This window comes from Stegastes partitus, unplaced genomic scaffold, assembly GCF_000690725.1.
Source record: "Stegastes partitus isolate 25-593 unplaced genomic scaffold, Stegastes_partitus-1.0.2 Scaffold15, whole genome shotgun sequence".
NCBI lineage: Eukaryota > Metazoa > Chordata > Actinopteri > Pomacentridae > Stegastes > Stegastes partitus.
In genome coordinates this window covers 1,863,449-1,864,907 of record NW_007577746.1, presented here as the reverse complement: position 1 = coordinate 1,864,907, position 1,459 = coordinate 1,863,449, and the positions used below count along the sequence as shown (strand labels likewise).

General features: G+C 37.4%; 1 protein-coding gene and 1 long non-coding RNA gene across 5 annotated transcripts in view; one reads left to right on the top strand and one right to left on the bottom strand.

Annotated features, from left to right (window-relative positions):
* LOC103363792 (uncharacterized) overlaps positions 1–1,459 on the top strand; it is a 20,863-nt gene that overhangs the window by 3,278 nt on the left and 16,126 nt on the right. The window lies entirely within an intron of this gene.
* LOC103363767 (CD209 antigen-like) overlaps positions 1–1,459 on the bottom strand; it is a 13,210-nt gene that overhangs the window by 1,617 nt on the left and 10,134 nt on the right. For 2 of the 4 annotated variants that reach the window (XM_008290659.1, XM_008290667.1), the window contains exons 2-4: positions 984–1,091; positions 359–507; positions 166–272 (exon numbers count right to left, since the gene is read on the bottom strand). In XM_008290659.1, the coding sequence (XP_008288881.1) occupies positions 166–272; positions 359–507; positions 984–1,091 (364 nt within the window). The remainder of the gene's footprint in view (positions 1–165; positions 273–358; positions 508–983; positions 1,092–1,459) is intronic. The other 2 variants (XM_008290675.1, XM_008290682.1) reach the window with 1 other exon arrangement.

The window sequence follows — 1,459 nt, the reverse complement described above, 5'->3', positions numbered from 1 at the left end:
AATGTTGATTACAGCAGCAAAACTACATATATACAGTATATTACAAGAATGTCCAGTCACAGTGTTAAACATTAAACCCTATATTCTACTGCTATAGGTGGATCATCTAAAATGTTAACTGCCTGTGTGAGACAGAGAAATTCAGAGTTATTCTAAAAGCCTCACGGTTTGGTCAGCGCAGATCCATCCACCCATCTGAAAGCCCCATTTGTGCCTTTGAGACCAATCCAGAACAAGAGCCAACCGTCCTCATCCAGGCGATAGATGGCCCTCTGTTAAAGTGAAATCACAGTTTATAAAACTGTGATGCCACAAGTTAAATGAAGAATCACACAGAGGCAGATTAACTGCACCGCACCTGCTCCTCTTCGCTGTTGATCACCACGAGGTCGGCCCCATTACTCTGACAGTAGTTTCTGCTGTCCTCCCATGATTTATGCTCAGTGGAGAGAAAGTAGCACCTGGATTGGATCTCCGTCCACCCTGGAGGACATAGCTGAGAGGACTCTGAGAGGTAAAACAATCGCGCATATTTAGGTAGAAAGTGCAAGTACAACTCCAAATCTATGACAATGGTAATATTGTATTGTATCTTTGACAATAGAATTGAATCGATAATCATACTTTGACAATAAATTAATAAGTGACAGTCATTAATTACAAAGACATATTTAAATGTAAGCTGATATGAACACAACTGCTAATTTCTTGCAGATATTTTTCTTACAGAAAAGACACTCTGAGGCCTAATGTTTGACTGAATGATTCACACCTTCATGGTTTCTCTTCTAAACAAGATGATTAGATGTTGCCTTCCCACAAAAAAGAACAATAAAAAACTTTTGCAAACAACAGTTTATGCTTTTTCAGTTTCCCTGCCGCTGCAACAGATAATCTAAAAATAAATAAATAAATAAAAATCATGTTTTCTATCTTTTAATTTCTTGTAATATACATACTCACTGACAAGAAGCAATACTCACGAGTCAGGCGTGAACAACAGGTGAAGGTGACCAGCGCGCTGCACAGCAGGCCAAAGCCGAGGACAATCAGCTGGCAGCTGAATCTTCTCTCTACAAAACCAACAGAAACTTAAAACAACACAAGTCAATGACCACAGTTGCAGTCCTGTGAAGCTGTAATGTGTTGTTGGTGTATCAAAGAGAACAGCTGCTAACGTCTTATAATAACATCATATCAACAAACTTAACTGCTGAGATCAAGAAATGAGACTTCTGCAACAAAGTCCAATGACAAAGTAAGCATGAGCCTATAGTTTCGCCAAAATCAAAAGAAAATCAAAAAGAAATCCGAGTTACACTTAAACTTCTGCTAGTGTACACCTAATCAATGAATATATTAATTTTAAATAATAAACGAAAGTGACAGCATTAGTATTATAGTAATGTTACAACCAATAAATTTGTTTTAAAATGTCCATTTGGTAAGATAAATGCAA